This window comes from Haemaphysalis longicornis, unplaced genomic scaffold, assembly GCF_048455015.1.
Source record: "Haemaphysalis longicornis isolate Haplotype H1 unplaced genomic scaffold, Haemaphysalis longicornis Haplotype H1 scaffold_50, whole genome shotgun sequence".
Lineage (NCBI taxonomy): Eukaryota > Metazoa > Arthropoda > Arachnida > Ixodida > Ixodidae > Haemaphysalis > Haemaphysalis longicornis.
The window spans coordinates 1,709,406-1,726,119 of record NW_027526386.1 but is presented as its reverse complement, the minus strand read 5'-3'; the positions used below and the strand labels follow the sequence as shown (position 1 = coordinate 1,726,119).

The following is a 16,714-nucleotide window of genomic DNA, read 5'->3' as shown; positions in this document are numbered from 1 at the left end:
GTTACACGGTAAGGACCATGATGTTTGAGGAGTAACTTCCTAATAACAACAGGAACAGTTGAGGGTATCCACAGCAACCCAAAAAAACCGCCGGCGAAGTCAGCGGGCGATGTTCCAAGTCATGACGCTGCTTCTGGGGAGATTGTTCCTCGTAAGTCAGGGCCCTGGCGAGCTGGCGACACTCTTCGGCGTGCCGTGATGGCTATGAGACAGGGGTACATTCAGATGCATCTGGGCGGTACGGCAGGATGGTGTTGAGCGGACAGGACGGCCCGAGGTCGTAGAGGAGAAAGAAAGGCAAAAACCCCGTAGTTGCTTTAGTAAAGGTGTTGTACGTATACGTTGCGTACGCAAGAACTTCGTCCCAGTTGGTTACCAGCCGCGGTGGCTCAGTGGCTAAGGCGTCGCGCTACTGATCATGAGGTCACGGGTTCGATTCCCGGCCGCGGCAGCCGCTTTTCTCATAGAGGCGAAAAGCAAAACCCCGTGTGAACGAGATTTCGGCGCACGTTAAATATCCCCGGGTGGTCAAAATTAATTCGGAGCCCTCCACTACGGCGCGCCTCATCGCCTGCCTTGCGTCGGCGCGTTAAACCCTACAATCAATCAAATCAAATTACTTGGTGTGGTCTGCCGAACCATACGTGGCCAACATGTCGCCCAGTGTCTGCTTAAATCTTTCCGTAAGCCCATTGGTCTGTGGATAATATGAAGTGGTGGTGCGGTGGATAAGGTTGCACTTTGCGAGCAGGGTTTCCATTACTTCAGAAAAAACTCACGCCCTCTGTCGCTGAGCAACTCACTGGGGGCACCGTGACGAAGAATAAAATGGCGTAGAAGAAATGAGGCAGCTTCACGGGCGTTGGTGGCTGGTAGTACGGCAGTTTCAGCCTATCTGCGAAAGTGGTCTAACGCGACAACGGCTCAGCGGTATCCAGAAGTCGTTTTGGGGAGCGGCCCGTACAAATCGATCGATACGCGATCGAAAGGTCGTACTGGACACGGCAGGGGCTGCGACTGAGCCACCGGCTTGTGTGGTGGCGTCTTACGGCGTTGACATTTTTCGCAGGAACGGATGAACTTGGTGACAAAAGTGTACATTACAGGCCAGTAGTACCGCATACGGAGACGTTGGTATGTCTTCAGGACACCAGCATGACCACGCTACGCATCGCCGTGAAAACTTGCGCAAACGCATGGACGGAGATTGAGGAAATGACGAGGAGCCACTTCCGGCCTTCTTCGTTATAATGTCGGCGGTACAGAAGCTTGTCACAATTGGTGAAGTGCATGACCTGCCGTCGCACAGCTAGAGGGGCGCTTGACAAAGCAGGGCTTGTTAGAAAGTCTAAAAGAGAAGTGAACCAGGGATCTTTGAGCTGCTCGTAAAGCATGTCGTCAAGGGACACAGAGGACAGAATTTCGTCTATGGATGACAAAAAGGCACTGTCGGCGGTCACAGGCGAGCGTGCGAGCTCATCGGCGTCGGTGTGTTGGCGGCCAGATCGGTAGAGCTAGCGAATATTGTAGTCTTGTAAGTGAAGGGCCCACCTTCCGGGACGACCAGACGGGTACTTCAAAGAAGATAGCCAGCAAAGGGCGTGGTGCTCGTTGATTACGTCAAAGTGCCTGCAATACAAGTAGGGACAAATTTTGCTTATGGCCCACAGAATAACCAGACACTCTTTCTATGTGACAGAGTAGTGTTCCTCGGCTCTTGCGAGTGTCCGGTTCGCATAAGCAACGACGTACTTGTCGAAGGCAGACTTTCGTTGGGCGGGGACAGCGCCGAGGCAAACACCGCTGGCGTCAGCAAGAAGCTTGGTAGGGGCCGACCGGTGAAAATTGCGAAGGTTCAGTGGACACGTAAACCCAGAACAGAGCCTTTTAATAGCCTTGTCAGACTCTGAATACCAATGAGAGATGTCGTCGGAATCGTTCAGAATCTTCTTAAAGGTGCCGTTATCGATGCAAAGTTCCGCACGAACCGTCGGGAGTACTAGCGGAGGCCGATTCAGCTGCTGAGCTGCGTGGGGACAGTGCGCTTAGGAAACTCGGCGACAGGACGAAGTTTGTCAGTCCGGACAGACTCCACCATTTGATGGAACATGACCCTAAATTGTAAGTTAGTGGGCAGCAAAGCGGCACTTCGGGTTAAGCTGAAGTCCTGCATCAATGAGGCACTGCAAGACTCGTCGAAGGTGGGCAATATACGTGTCGAAATCGGAAGAAAATACGACAATATCTTTAACGTAACAGAGGCAGGTTTTCCACTTCAGGCCGCACAAAACATTATCCATCATGCGTTCAAACGTTGCAGGCGCGTTGCAAAGACCAAAAGGTATGGCATAAAATTCGTGCAAGTAATTTGGTGTTACTGAGGCCATTATTGCACGATCAGCATCCGCCATGTGGACCTGAAAGTATCCAGACCTTAAATTAAGGGAAGAAAAGAACTCGGCTCCTTGCAAAGTGTCAAGGGCGTCGGCAATTCTGGGGAGAGGGTAAACATCCTTGCGTGGTATGTTGTGGAGTTAGTGATAAACAACATAGAAGTAAATGGATCCGTCTTTCTTTGTAACGAGAAACACCAGTGACGCCCATGGCCTGTTGGAAGGCTGTTGACGCCATGTTTAAGCATGTCGTCCACATGACTGTAAATAACGCCACGTTTTTTGGCTGACACGCTATAGGACCAGTGTCGTAATGGGGGGTGAGTTCCTGTGTCAAAGCAGTGAGTAACCGTAAGTGAGCGGCACAAGCAGGATGTGTGGCGATCGAAAGACGAACGGAACTCTTGAAGCATGGCGTAAAGTCGGTTGCGTTCAGGCGCAGAAACACTCTCGTTGACTGAGGGAAGGAAAACCGAGGGACCCGCGGCTGGAGCCCTCGGGGGTCGAGGAGAGCAAGTGAAACGTCCGATGACGTATTGTTAACGCCGGTGACGAGGAGGGCGTCAACCCCTTCTATACGACCTATTAACTCACCGCGAAAGAGTGTAGCTGGGGAGAATAGGGTTTGCAAAGAAACATAGAGCAGAACCCATGCTGCATTTTTAAAACTGCGAATGGAACCGGGAACCATTTTCGCCGATAAAACAGCTCGGGAGGGCTGATGAGCACCACTGCGGCGTCGGGAACTGAGTCGCGCAGAACTGGTACAAGTACAGCATATATATATATTTTGGGGTTATATGGGGGGTTAAAGTAGATAAGTTTACTTTTATGTGCAATAGCAAAACCGGCGACGAGAGAGACTATTGAGTCTTTGTCTTCTCCTTTCGCCCCGCTAGCATGCTGTCTCCCACCCCGCGGCTGTGCGCTGTGCCGCGCCAGCCGCGGCGGGCCGTGGCTCGACAGAACAAAAGAAGCGACAAGTTTTTTCGCTCATTGACGATTATTACTGAATAATAAACATCCAAAGAGCATGCAGGGCAGCTGGTTGACGGCGAGGATCTAGTTCCTCACCCGGGTAATTTAAGGAAATGAAGAGGTTCGACTCACCGCGACAACAGTCATCGCCGGGGCGCCGCCTTAGCGCGCTCGCGTTTGCCTCGCTGGGACACCGATGGCAGCCATTCTCGCCCTACTTTTTGCCCGAACCTCGAAGTAAGGCGATCACCAGGCGCGTCCTGACACCTCGCTTCCCGAGCTCCGACTTCTTCCCCCGCGCAGTCCGCCAGCCGCGCGTGCTCGCAGGCATCCAAGACACTCGTTCGACGAGGAGGTAGTTCCCCCTCGCCGACGTCTCGCCGAGCAAGTTCCCGCGAGATGCAAGCGGCTTGGCGAAGCCGAACCAAAGGGAACGCGCTAAGGTAGCGTTCCCACATCCATCCAACCTTAAACATTTCCGTGCGGTGGAAAAAATAGCACACGGGGACATGTAAACGCAATGTTCATCATATTAAACAAAGCATGAAGCGCCCCGCGTAGTAGCTGTCCTCGCACTCGACGTCATCAAACAGGCATCGTCAGCCGCATGCACAATCTAACGGCCATGCACGATTTAACAATGTAACGCTGAGGTGTCGCAGGTAACACCGAGGTTGTTCGAACACGCATGTCATGCACAGATGCAGTCTTGTCGTCGACAGCGGTGTCTGCAGAGTTCTCAGCCCAGGGTTTGACGTAGCGCAGCGTAGGCCAGTTCGAGCAATTGTCACTTGCACTGGCGCCCTTCTCAGTCGGTGGTGGTGATCAGCAGGTTCCATTCCGCCCTAGCCGAACACAGCAGGCCGGCGTCTCGAAGCGTAGTGCTGAAGCCAGCCCGAGCAAGTGTAGCGACTGCGCTTATAGATGACGTCCATACAGCTGCTGTTGTCAGCCCGGACGCACCGAGGAAGTATCAGAAGGTCCAGGAGCCTCGCGAGCGCAAAGTGCGGCCCAGCATCGAAGTGACGCCAAGCGATGACGCACACGACGGCGCTGCCCGCACCAACACGCCCTCCATGGAGGAAGACACCAGCCGTAGGGAGCTCCCACGGCGCCGCGTCTAGGCCGCCTCCAAGTAGCTGCCACGCCAGGGCAGGCGCCAGTGGTCCCCAGCTCTCGAACGCTCGCCGACCCGGAGCAGCAGGGTGCATCACAGAGATCGCGTAGCAAGCAAGCCTGGGTGACTCAACTCGCATTGCTTATCACATCGACATTCCCGTGAGCCATGAAGTCAGGCAAGGAAGAAATAATATTCCTTAGCATCGGCCGCGTGGCACAACCCTAAACAATCGCGGTTGTCAAAAGACGGTTTCCGACAGCGCACAAAAAAACTCACTTTTCTGAGGCGAAGGAGATCTTCCCCGCTACGTGCAGAACCACCTAAAACAAGCATTCCGACGACACGCACCCCGCCATTCAGTAGAGGAGAGGGGCCGTTTCCCGTTCGTCTGCTCCAGAGCTACGTCCCCCTTGGTCATGCCCTCTGCCACGCGGTGCCGGCTCCGAAAAGCCTTCGGTCAATACGCATCTTTGGCAATGACCGGAAGCCCAGACGCTTGCTCTACTGCCCCATTTGCACAGCCGTGAAGGAGACATCGGCTTTGTCGTCGGCCGTACCCGCTCGCTCCAACACAAACAGCTTAATCATCCGCGGCGCCCATCGCGTCTCGCGATGTCGGAACGCCCGGTGCCGAGCCGCAATACCCGACAGCCCTTACGGCACCCGTGGCCCCTGGCCACACGGCTCAAAGAGCCCCGACTCCCGGAGTCGATAAAAGAGACAGCAGAAAAAAATAAAGTCGGGCCAAACAACGCAGCTTCCGTACTCGCTCACTTCGGGCTTGCAAATCCAGCGCGGACCTTATGCCCTAGCGCGTCATGGGTGCTGGACATCAAAATTTCAGTGCCTCAATTTGCCGCGGCAGAAACGCCCCGCCTAAACGGCACACACTGAGAAAACTCGGCGCTCACATGTTCTAGCAGGATGTAGCAACGGTCACTCCGCTCTCAAGAAAGTACGCCTGCCTCCGCTAGCGATCTGATTCACGCTAGCAGTAACACTTGTCAGGTTCGGGCAAAGAACTTTTCTCACACCAAAGAAAGACATGTTCCATGTTCCGAGAGCCAGCCCCACGTTGATGCGCCAGATGTGGGGTTATAGAGGGGTTAAAGTAGATTAGTTTACTTTTTCGTGCAATAGCAAAACCGGCGACGAGAGAGACTAATCAGTCTTTGTCTTCTCGTTTCGCCCCGCTAGCAAGCTGTCTCCCACCCCGCGGGTGCGCGCTGTGCCGCGCCAGCCGCGGCGGGCCGTGGCTCGACGGAACAAAGGAAGTGACAAGTGTTTTCGCTTATTGACATTTATTACTGAATAATAAACATCCAAAGATCATGCAGGCTAGTTGGTTGACGGCGAGGATCTAGTTCCTCACCCGGGTAATTTAAGGGAATCGAGAGGTTGGACTCACCGCGACAACAGTCATCGCCGGGGCGCCGCCTCAGCGCGCTCGCGTTTGCTTCGCTGGCACACCGATGGCAGCCATTGTCACCCTTCTTTTTCCCGACCCTAGAAGGAAGGAGATCACTAGGCGTGTCCTGACGCCTCGTTTCCCGAGCTCCAACTTCCTCCCCCGCCCAGCACGCCTCCCGCGCGCGCTCGATGGGCCCCCAAAACACTCGTTCGGCGAGGAGGTAGCTCCCCCTCGCCGACGTCTCGCCCAGCAAGTTCCCGCGCGAGGAGAAAGCGGTGTGGCAAAGCCGAACCAAAGGGAACGCTCTAAGGTCGCGTTCCTACATATATATATATATATATATATATATATATATATATATATATATATATATATATATATATATATATATATATATATATATATATATTGTAAGCTATGAATAAGGCAGATATTAGCAGCCGTATGTGGACATTCTCCTCAGTGGCTATGTGCCAGATGCTATGTGCCACCAGCCTCGCTCGCCGCGCATATCGTCGTCCACGCTATCATCGTCGGGAAGTTCTGGAATCTCTGCGCTCGACCTGAGCTCGCTAGCCTGTCGCTCTCTGCGGGATTAGTTTACTAAACCGGCACCCGACGACTCCTGGCCTGTGCCTCACAATATATATATATATTGTAAAGGAGATATTCGACGTTCCCGTAGAAGGATCGGCTCGTTTATTCGTGGACGAGGCGTCAACGCAGGAGGAGCGAGCCGAAACGACCAGCTTTACGCGAGGCTGAGCATGAACGAGAGCGTCCTCTTCTTCGTCGTCATCCGGCGCATACCCACATACGGAGAATTGCCCATTATGACTTATGCTGATCACAATTGCTCGTACATTTGCGCTACATTCATACTTGCTACAATACCCTCGGCGAAAAGGGGAAGCCATCCTGGCGACCTAAGGGGTACACAACATGAGTGGGTCATAGTAGGGCTTGAGCCGCGTGACATGAACTGTCTCACGCCCCCGACGGCGGCGATCTGAAATGGGCCTTACAGGCTCAACAACATAATTCACCGGCGATGTTCGCTCCACAACCCGGTAGGGGCCGTGATATTGCGACACAAATTTCGGTGACAGTCCGGGCGTCGGGCACGGTATGTAGAGCAAAACGAGGGATCCGTTCGGTAAAGTTGGTTCTGTGACCGAAACGTCGTCACGTGCCTTCTGGCGCTGCTGGTCTTCGATGTAAAGCGACGAGCAAGCAGGCGATATTCCTCGGCGCGTCCAGCGACGTCTGAAACTGGCATGAATTCGGAGGCGTCAGGTCGGTACGGCAGTATACTGTCCAGCATGCATGAAGGGTCACGACCGTCGAGCAAAAAGAATGGCGAAAATCCTGTGGTGGTCTGTTTAGCGGTGTTGTAAGCATACGTCACGAAAGGAAGAACGAGGTCCCAATTGGAATGGTCCGAGGAAATGTACATTGCGATCATATCCCCCAGTGTGCGGTTAAACCGCTCTGTCAGTCCATTGGTCTGTGGGTGGTATGATGTGGTTTTGCGGTGAACAACGTTGCATTCAGCTAGAAGGGTCTCCACGACGTCGGATAAAAACACGCGACCTCGATCACTGAGTAGCTCGCGAGGACCGCCGTGGCGGAGAATGAACCGCTGAAGGAGGAAGGACGCTACTTCTCGAGCCGTGGCCGCCGGTAGCGCAGCTGTTTCGGCGTTACGGGTTATATGATCAACGGCGACTATGATCCAGCGGTTACCGGCAGCTGTGCTGGGAAGTGGGCCGTAGAGATCAATGCCCACTCGGTCGAAGGGTCTCGCTGGACAGGGCAACGGCTGAAGTGGAGCGCTGCTGTGCTGCGGAGGAGTCTCGCGCCGTTGACAGTCTGGGCAGGATTTAACAAACGTTTTCACAAAGGTATACATCCCACGCCAGTAGTAGCGAAGTCGAAGGCGCTCGTACGTTTTCAGGACACCAGCGTGAGCACACTGCGCGTCATCGTGAAAGGAAGAGCAAATTTTCTTGCGTAGGTGGCGAGGAATCACTAGCAGCCATCTTCGACCATCGTTGTGGTAGTTGCGGCGGTATAGGAGTTCGTCGCGAACGGTGCAGTGGGCAGCTTGTCGGCGCAGTGATCTTGGAGCAGCGTTTCTCGGCGGGCATGAGAGATATTCGAGAATCGAGGTGATCCACGGGTCCTTACGCTGCTCAGCGGCCATGTCCGCTATGGCGAGAGGCGCTAGGGTGTTATCTGCCGTCGACAAGCTCGCGACGTCCGATGGAAGCGGGGAGCGAGAAAGGGCGTCAGCTCGTTATGCTTGCGTCCTGACCTGTACACAACACGGATATCATACTCTTGAAGGCGGAGGGCCCAGCGGGCGAGGCGACCGGAGGGATGCTTTAGTGAAGACAACCAACAAAGAGCATGATGATCCGTCACGACGTCGAACGGTCGTCCATACAGGTAGGGGCGAAACTTGCTGATGGCCCAAACGATCCCCAAACATTCCTTCTCTGTTACAGAGTAGTTCGCTGCCGCCTTCGTCAATGTACGACTCGCATAACTGACTACGTATTCCTCATAGCCGTCCTGTCGTTGGGCGAAGACTGCACCCAATCCCACACCGCTGGCATCGGTGTGGAGTTCGGTTGGTGCGCGCGGATCGAAATGTCAGAGTATGGGTGGCGACGTGAGCACATGGCGTAGCCTCAGAAAAGCGTTTTCACAGTCAGGGGACCAGTCGGAAATTTCCCCACGTCCACCGAGAAGGTGCGTGAGGGGAGCAATGATGGAGGCAAAGTTCCGTACAAAGCGCCTGAAATAGGAGCAGAGGCCGATAAAGCTTCGCAGGTCCTTCATAGTGGTCGGCTTTGGGAACTCAGCCACGGCACGGAGTTTCGCTGGATCGGGGAGGACGCCATCTTTCGAAACAACATGGCCCAAAATGGTGAGTTTCCGAGAAGCGAAGCGGCACTTTTTAATGTTCAGCTGCAAACCGGCGGAAGTCAGGCATTTCAATACTTGTTCCAGGCGCGTAGGTGGGTCGTAAAATCTGGCGAAAACACGACGATGTCATCTAAGTAGCAAAGGCATGTTTTCCATTTCAGACCGCGCAATACGTTGTCCATCATTCGTTCGAATGTCGCGGGCGCATTGCGGAGTCCGAATGGCATGACATTGAACTCGTAAAGTCCATCTGGTGTTACAAATGCCGTTTTAGAGCGATCGGCGTCGGCCATGGGCACTTGCCAGTAGCCGGACCTCAAATCCAATGATGAGAAGTACTCGGCCCCTTGCAAGCTGTCAAGAGCGTCATCAATGCGGGGCAGCGGGTAAACGTCCTTGCGAGTTATTTTGTTGAGACGTCTATATTCCACGCAGAACCGGATGGATCCATCTTTTTTCTTGACAAGGACCACAGGAGAAGCCCAAGGACTCATCGATGGTCGAATGACATCGCGTTTTAGCGTGTCCTTCACGTGCTCCTCAATGACACGACGCTCGGTGGAGGACACACGATACGGTCGCTGTCGCAATGGTGCGCGGGTGCCAGTGTCGATCTGATGCCATACAGTTGACGTGCGGCCCAAAGGAGTGTGATGACAGTCGAATGATGTATTGAAGCGTCGTAGAACAGTCAATAGTTGGTCACGTTGGGTCGAAGTAAGGGCGTCGTCAATGGCGTTGAGCAACATAGTCGCATCAGGCGAGATATCACGTAGGCAACCGGATCTAAGCGCGGTAATATCGACGGGAGAAACGTCTTCGGCTACGTCGATAAGAACGAAAGGGTCAACTTCTTCTATAAGGCCAACGCATTCACGGGGAAAGAGTTTGATGGGGCACGGATTAGGGTTTGAGACAGGCACAGAACAGGAACCGGATTTGATGTCGAGGACAGCGAACGGCAGTGGAAAGCATTTGCGAAGCGAAAAGAGACCAGAAGGAGCGAATATGACTGTGGCATCCGAAACACTGCTGCACGACAACGGCACAAGCACAGATGAATCCGGTGGAATTTCCGTGTCGTCAGCAACAAGCAACTTTGCGGCGCCTTTTGCGCAATCGTTTTCAAGTGCCGGAAACAGCTCTACTTCAGCGCGCGCGCAGTCAATGATGGCGTGATGGCGTGACAAAAAGTCCCATCCGATAATGAGATTGTGAGAGCACGAAGGCCGGACGATGAGCTCGATGATATAGACGACCCCTTGAATTGTAATCCGAGCGGTGCATGCGGCCAGCGGTTCCAGGGGTTGCGCATTAGCGGTGCGCAGAGTAACACCATATATAGGTGTCGTCACCTTTCGTAACGATCGGCAAAAGTTGTCGTCAATAACAGAAACCGCCGCTCCAGTATCAATGAGCGCCAGGGTTGAAACACCGTCAACATACAATTTGATTAAATTAGGCGGCGAAGAAGGAGGACTTTGGCATTTCGACGGTGACGCAGTTTTTGCCTCCGAAACTGCGGCGTCTAGTTTTCCGTCTGACCAGTCGTAGGGCGACGGCGCATCGGAGACAGTGAGCGGCGTCGTGGAGACTGCGAGCGGCGGCTGGCGAAGTCACCGTCATCGGACGAGATAGGTGTCGTCGGAAAGGGGGCTGGGGCGTGCGTCATGGGCGGTGAGGGCGCATAGGGAAAAGACCACGATGAGTTGCGCGTACCCGTCATGCCACGGCGGCAGTAGCGTGCCACATGTCCCGCAATCCCACACGAATAACAGATAGGGCGATTATCGGGCGTGCGCCAAGGATTTGTGAATGGAGGCGCCGGATGCGGCACGACACGCGTGGGCCGGACTCGTGGAACCCCGGCAGTGGCATGAGTACCAGAGCTTGCAGCAGTTGCAAGGTAGCGTCGCGGTACGGTTCCAGTAAAAGGTCGCGCCGCGGTCTCGGCATAGGTTAGCGGCATATGTGGCATTGGGTCGGCGAAAGTCAAAGGGGCGGCCATTGGCGTTTGCGGCGTGACGTCGGCGTAAGCGACGGGAGCTACCGCGGGATTGGGCTGCCGGGTGCATGGAAGCGCATCAGCGACTTGTTGTTGTATAACGCTCTTGAGGGTAGGGGCTAAATCGGACTGAGGCGGGTTCGCTACGTCGCTAACGAGGGATAGCTGACGAGCCACTTCTTCGCGGACAAACTGCTGAATCCGGGCGAAGAGGACACCCCTATCATCAGCGGCTAATCTGCAAATTGAATGGTCTTGTACCGCTGGTTTACGAGTGAGAGCCCTCTCTCCGCGGAGTTCATCGAACTCTTGGCAAGCGTTGATAAGTTCAGCAACCGTGCGAGGGTTTTTCGCGAGCAACATTTGGAAGGCATCGTCGTCTATGCCTTTAAGGATATGCTTGATCTTTCCCTCTTCGGTCATATCGTTATTTGCCCTTTTACATAGGTCAAGGATGTCCTCGATGTAAGATGTAAAGCTTTCGTTCGTGCGCTGAGGGCGTTCGCGCAGATGCTGTTCAGCACGCAGTTTTCGAAGTGCCGGGCGCCCGAACACTTTGGTAAATTCGGTCTTGAAGTCTGACCATGTGCGAAGATCAGACCCGTGGTTCTTATACCACGTCTCTGCAACACCGGTAAAAGAGAGACTGACGTTGTTTTGCTTATGCTTATCGTGCCAGTTGTTATGAGTGCTCACCCGTTCAAAGGTGGCGAGCCAGTCCTCAGCGTCCTGGTCATCAGTGCCGTTGAAGAAGGGGGGATCCCGTTGACGGACCGTGCCAGGGCAGATGATCGGTGCCACTGGAGGTGTGGACTCGTGGTGGTTACCGTGAGACATCGTCGAGGGAAGTGTCCGACTGCGCAGCTCCAGGGTAGACAAATGGGGACCCGAGCAGGACCGCAACCTCCACCAAAAATTGTAAAGGAGATACTCGACGTTCCCGTAGAAGGATCGGCTCGTTTATTCGTGGACGAGGCGTCAACGCAGGAGGAGCGAGCCGAAACGACAAGCTTTACGCGAGGCTGAGCATGAACGAGAGCGTCCTCTTCTTCGTCGTCATCCGGCGCATACCCACATACGGAGAATTGCCCATTATGACTTAGCCTGATCACAATTGCTCGTAAATTTGCGCTACATACATATTTGCTAATATATATATATATATATATATATATATATATATATATATATATATATATATATATATATATATATATATATATATATATATATATGTATGTATGCCCTGATATGTATATGTATAAGTATGCCCTGAGGAAAGCAAGTTCTCTTTGCTGAAACGTAGGCCACAATCGTGCTTTTACCTTGTTCGAAGTTTTTCTTCTCTTGTGTATGTATTTATATATATTTATATGTGGCGAATCAGAATGGGGCAATGAGGGGCTTGTTGAAAGTAAGACAGCAATAAGGGTTCTGATTCGATACATGCATAGCGAGTGCCTCTGTTCTGGCAGTTTTGGTGCTGAAGGAATCTTAAGAGGGTTCAACGCTGGTCGACCACACTCGACATGCCGTAGACACTCGAGTCACGTCCCGGGGGCTAAAATAAGGTCCCCTTAACCCCGAGTAGTCCGAGTGCCTCTGGCTACTACCCCCAAGAAAAGGAAACAAAAATACGTAAACATAAATACGCCAGAAAGTGGAGGGGAAAATCGCCTCGCCGGTAGCGTAGTGGTTATCGCACCAGACCGGTATTCTGGCAGCCGTGGGTTCGGATCCCACCTGGCGGGCGTTTTTTCTCCACTTTCTTTCTTTCCAAATTCTTTAAATGTTTCTATGACCTACCACATCCTCCCCTTTGCTTTCCGCGGTTTTCTTGACTGAAACTCTTATTTCTGTGTTATTTTCAACGAGCCCCTCATATCCTATTCTGATTCGCTACATATATAGCGAGGGCCACTGTTCTGGCAGTCTCTGTGCCCTAGGAAGCTAAAGAGGGTTCAACGCTGGTAGACCACTCTCGACATGTAGTAGACACTCGAGTCACGTCCCGGGGGATATAGAGAAGGTCCCCTTCACCCCGAGTAGTCGAGTGGCGCTGTCTACCACCCCCAAGCACAGGAAACGAAAATACCTAAACATAAATACCCCAGAAAGTGGAGGGGAAAATCGCCCCGCCGTTAGCGTAGTGGTTATTGCTCCAGACCGGTATTCTCGAGGTCGTGGGTTCGGATCCCATCTTGCGGGCATTTTTTCTCCACTTTCTTTCTTTCTGTCCATATTATTTATCTGTTTCAATGACGTACCACATCCTCCCCTTTGCTTTCCGAGGTTTTCTTGACTGCCAACTCTTATTTCTGGGTAATTTATAACAAGCCACAAATTTCCTATTCTGATTCGCTAAATGCATAGCGAGGGCCTCTGTTCTGGCAGTCTTGGTGCCATAGGAAGCTTAAGAGGGTTCAACGCTGGTTGACCACTCTCGAAATGTCGGAGACACTCGAGTCACGTCCCGTGGGCTAAAAAGTAGGTCCCCTTCACCGCGAGTAGTCCGAGTGGCGCTGGCTAGCACCCCCAAGCACAAGAAAAAAAATACCTGAACATAAATACCCCAGAAAATGGAGGGGAAAATCAGCCCGCCGGTAGCGCAGTGGTCATCGCACCAGACCGATATTCGAGATGTCGTGGGTTCGGATCCCACCCAGCGGTCATTTTTTCTCCCCTTTCTTTTTTCTTTACAAATTATTTTTCTGTTTCAATGACGTACCACATCCTCCCCTTTGCTTTCCCAGGTTTTCTTGACTGCTAACTCTTATTTCTGTGTTATTTTCAACGATCCGTCATTTCCAATTCTGATTCGCTACATGCATAGCGAGGGCCTGTGTTCTGGCAGTCTTGGTGTCATAGGAAGCTCAAGAGGTTTCAACGCTGGCAGACCACTCTCGACATGTCGTAGACACTCGAGTCACATCCCGGGGGTTAAAAAGAAGGTCCCCTTCACCACGAGTAGTCGAGTGGCGCTGGCAACAACCCCTAACCACAGGAAACAAAAATATCTAAAAAATAATACCTCAGAAAGTGGAGGGGAAAATCGCCCCGTCGGTAGCGTAGTGGTCATCGCACCAGACCGGTATTCTAGGTGTCATGGGTTCGGATCCCACCTAGCGGGCATTTTTTCTCAACTTTCTTTTCTTCTGTCAATATTCTTTATCTATTTTAATGACCTACCACATCCTCCCATTTGCTTTCCGAGGTTTTCTTGAATGCCAACCCTTATTTCGGTCATAAATCGATGAGCCAATCATTTCCTATTCTGATTCGCTACATGCATATCGAGGGCCTCTGTTCTGGCAGTCTTGGTGCCATAGGAATCTTAAGAGGGTTCAACGATGGTCGACCACTCTCGACATGCCGTAGACGCTCGAGTCACGTCCCGAGGGCTAAAATAAGGTCCCCTTAACCCGGAGTAGTCCGAGTGGCGCTGGCTACCACCCCCAAGAAAAGGAAACAAAAATACGTAAACATAAATACCCCAGAAAGTGAAGGGGAAAATCGCCTCGCCGGTGGCGTAGTGGTTATCGCACCAGACCGGTATTCTGGAAGCCGTGGGTTCGGATCCCACCTGGCGGGCATTTTTTCTTTACTTTCTTTCTTTCCAAATTCTTTAAATGTTTCTATGACCTACCACATCCTCCCCTTTGCTTTCCGCGGTTTTCTTGACTGCCAACTCTTATTTCTGTGTTATTTTCAACGAGCTCCTCATATCCTGTTCGGATTCGGTACATATATAGCGAGCGCCTCTGTTCTGGCAGTCTTGGTGCACTAGGAAGCTAAAGATGGTTCAACGCTGGTAGACCACTTCGACATGTAGTAGACACTCGAGTCACGTCCCGGGGGATATAAAGAAGGCCCCCTTCACCCCGAGTAGTCCAGTGGCGCTGGCTACCACCCCCAAGCACAGGAAACGAAAATACCTAAACATAAATACCCAAGAAAGTGGAGGGGAAAATCGCCCCGCCGTTAGCGTAGTGGTTATTGCTCCAGACCGGTATTCTGGAGGTCGTGGGTTCGGATCCCAACTCGCGGGCATTTTTTCTCCACTTTCTTGCTTTCTGTCCATATTCTTTATCTATTTCAATGACGTACCACATCCTCCCCTTTGCTTTCCGAGGTTTTCTTGACTGCCAACTCTTATTTCTGGGTAATTTTCAACGAGCCACAAATTTCCTATTCTGATTCGCTACATGCATAGCGAGGGCCTCTGTTCTGGCAGTCTTGGTGCCATAGGAAGCTTAAGAGGGTTCAATGCTGGTTGACCACTCTCGACATGTCGGAGACACTCGAGTCACGTCCCGTGGGTTAAAAAGTAGGTCCCCTTCACCGCGAGTAGTCCGAGTGGCACTCGCTACCACCCCAAAGCACAAGAAAAAAAATACCTGAACATAAATACCCCACAAAATGAAGGGGAAAATCACCCCGCCGGTAGCGTAGTGGTCATCGCACCAGACCGATATTCTAGATGTCGTGGGTTCGGATCCCACCAAGCGGGCATTTTTTCTCCACTTTCTTTCTTTCTTTACAAATTCTTTATCTGTTTCAATGACCTACCACATCCTCCCATTTGCTTTCCCAGGTTTTCTAGACTGCTAACTCTTATTTCTGTGTTTTTTTCAACGATCCGTCATTTCCAATTCTGATTCGCTACATGCATACCGAAGGCCTGTGTTCTGGCAGTCTTGGTGCCATATGAAGCTTAAAAGGGTTCAACGCTGGTCGACCACTCGCGACATGTCGTGGACACTCGAATCACGTCGCGGGGGTTAAAAATAAGGTCTCCTTCACCCCGAGTAGTCCGAGTGGCGCTGGCTACCACCTCCAAGCACAGGAAACAAAAACACCTAAACATAAATACCCAAGAAAGTGGTGGGGGAAATCGCCCCATCGGTAGCGTAGTGGTCATCACACCAGATCGTTATTCTAGGTGTCATGGGTTCGGATCCCACCTAGCGGGCATTTTTTCTCAACTTTTTTTCTTTCCATATTCTTTATCTGTTTTAATGACCTACCACATCCTCCCCTTTGCTTTCCGAGGTTTTCTTGAATGCGAACCCTTATTTCTGTCATAAATCGATGAGCCCCTCATTTCCTATTCTTATTCGCTACATGCTAGCGAGGGCCTCTGTTCTGGCAGTCTTGGTGCCATAGGAGCTTAAGAGGGTTCAACGCTGGTCGACCACTCTCGACATGTTGTAGACACTCGAGTCACGTCCCGGGGGTTAAAAAGAAGGTCCCCTTCACCCCGAGAAGTCCGAGTGGCGCTGGCTACCACCCCAAAGCACAGGAAGCAAAAATGTCTAAACATAAATACCCCAGAAAGTGGAGGGGAAAATAGCCCCACCGGTAGGGTAGTGGTTATCGCACCAGACCGGTATTAAGGAGGCCGTGGATTCGGATCCCAACTGGCGGGAATTTTTCTGCATTTGTTCTCTCCACTCTCTTTGCTTCTTTCCGAATTATTTATCTGTTTCAATGACCTACCACATGTTCCCCCTTGCTTTCCGAGGTTTTCATGACTGCAACTTTTATTTCTTTGTTATTTTCGACCGAGCCCCTCATTTCCTACTCTGATTCGCTACATGCATAGCGAGGGCCTCGGTTCTGGCCGTTCTGGTGTCATAGGAAGCTTAAGAGGTTTCAACGCTGGTCGACCACTCTCGACATGTCGTAGACACTCGCGTCATGTCCCGGGGGTTAAAAAGAACGTCCCCTTCACTCCGAGTAGTCCGAGTGGCGCTGGGTACCACCCCCAAATACAGGAAAAAAAAAATACCTAAACATAAATACCTCAGAAAGTGGAGGGGAAAATCGTCCCGCCAGAAGCGTTGTGGTTATCGCACCAGACCGGTATTTGG

General features: G+C 52.1%; 1 protein-coding gene across 1 annotated transcript in view; it reads right to left on the bottom strand.

Moving 5' to 3' along the window:
• Nucleotides 1-4,216: 4,216 nt before the first annotated feature.
• LOC144140817 (uncharacterized) overlaps nt 4,217-16,714 on the bottom strand; it is a 16,380-nt gene continuing 3,882 nt past the window's right edge. Inside the window, exons 2-3 of the mRNA XM_077672330.1 lie at nt 11,103-11,745; nt 4,217-4,510 (exon numbers count right to left, since the gene is read on the bottom strand). Coding sequence (XP_077528456.1) covers nt 4,217-4,510; nt 11,103-11,745 — 937 coding nt within the window. The remainder of the gene's footprint in view (nt 4,511-11,102; nt 11,746-16,714) is intronic.